At 45.5% G+C, this 1,389-nt stretch overlaps 1 protein-coding gene across 1 annotated transcript; it reads left to right on the top strand.

Moving 5' to 3' along the window:
* The first annotated feature begins 60 nt into the window (after positions 1-60).
* On the top strand, positions 61-993 carry LOC101582281 (olfactory receptor 5M9). The gene has a single exon (XM_004645813.1). The coding sequence runs from the start codon at positions 61-63 to the stop codon at positions 991-993; it is 933 nt and encodes a 310-aa protein (XP_004645870.1).
* Positions 994-1,389: the final 396 nt, after the last annotated feature.

Here is a 1,389-nt window from a genome sequence, read left to right as displayed (position 1 = left end):
ATATCCTAATTTAAAACAAATGTCTCTACAGGCCACACTGTCCTACTCTATGTCCAGGCAATGCCAAATTTCACAGACGTAACAGAATTCATTCTTGTGGGGTTGACCAGTCGCCAAGAGCTCCAGGTTCTGTTTTTTGTGGTGTTTCTGGTGATTTACATGCTCACTCTGTTGGGGAATGTTGGTATGATCCTTTTGATTGGCATCAGCCCCCAGCTTCAGAGCCCAATGTACTTTTTCCTGAGTCATCTGTCTTTTGTGGACGTGTGGTGCTCCTCCAATGTTACCCCCAAGATGCTGGAAAACTTACTGTCGGAGACCAAGACCATTTCCTATGTGGGCTGCCTGGTGCAGTGCTACTTCTTCATCGCCCTTGTCCACGTCGAGGTCTACATCTTGGCCGTGATGGCCTTCGATCGCTACATGGCCATCTGCAACCCATTGATGTATGGCAGTAAAATGTCCAGGACTGTGTGCCTTCGGCTCATCTCTGTACCTTACATCTACGGATTCTCTGTGAGCTTAATATGCACACTGTGGACATATGGTTTGTATTTCTGCGGCAACTTTGAAATCAACCACTTTTACTGTGCAGACCCTCCCCTCATCAAGATTGCCTGCGGCGGGGTGCGCATCAAGGAGTACACCATGATTGTTATTGCTGGAATTAACTTCACGTACTCCCTCTCCGTGGTCCTCGTCTCCTACACGCTCATTGTGGTGGCTGTGCTCCGCATGCGCTCTGCCGACGGGAGAAAGAAGGCGTTCTCCACCTGCGGGTCGCACTTGACAGCTGTTTCCATGTTCTATGGGACGCTCATATTCATGTATCTCAGGAGGCCGACGGAGGAGTCCGTGGAGCAGGGGAAGATGGTGGCGGTGTTCTACACCACAGTGATCCCCATGCTGAACCCCATGATTTATAGTCTGAGGAATAAGGATGTTAAACAAGCGGTCACCAAAGCAGTGGCTAGGACATGCTCGGGGAAGTGATGTTGGGGTGTATGTTTCAGTGGCATGTTTGTCTCTGTGGTGGTGTGCTCAGCTGTCTTAGAGTTCCTATCCCAAAAAGCACTGTCTAAAGATAGCTCTTCCAAATGCTAAAATAGCAAAGTGCTGTTTTACCGCGGGAACACACTGTGCATATTATACATGCTTTGCTCAATAGCTGCTGTCATGGTAACATAACTGCCATCTATGAAATTGAATCAAAGCATTGTACAAATTAGATAAATGGTTGTTATTTTAGAAGTATTTTTTGGACTTGAATATTATTTCCTAGGAAATTTTTCTATGTGTACATTTTCTTATAGTAAGTTTCATGTGAAATGTGTATTTATTTTTGCAGAAAACATATTCATTTGTCTCCCATGACTGTAAACTTCATGA

The sequence above is a fragment of the Octodon degus genome, unplaced genomic scaffold (assembly GCF_000260255.1).
Source record: "Octodon degus isolate 3935 unplaced genomic scaffold, OctDeg1.0 scaffold00239, whole genome shotgun sequence".
NCBI classification, from domain to species: Eukaryota; Metazoa; Chordata; class Mammalia; order Rodentia; family Octodontidae; genus Octodon; species Octodon degus.
The sequence above is the reverse complement of the archived record's forward strand: the minus strand, read 5'-3'. Positions and strand labels throughout refer to the sequence as shown.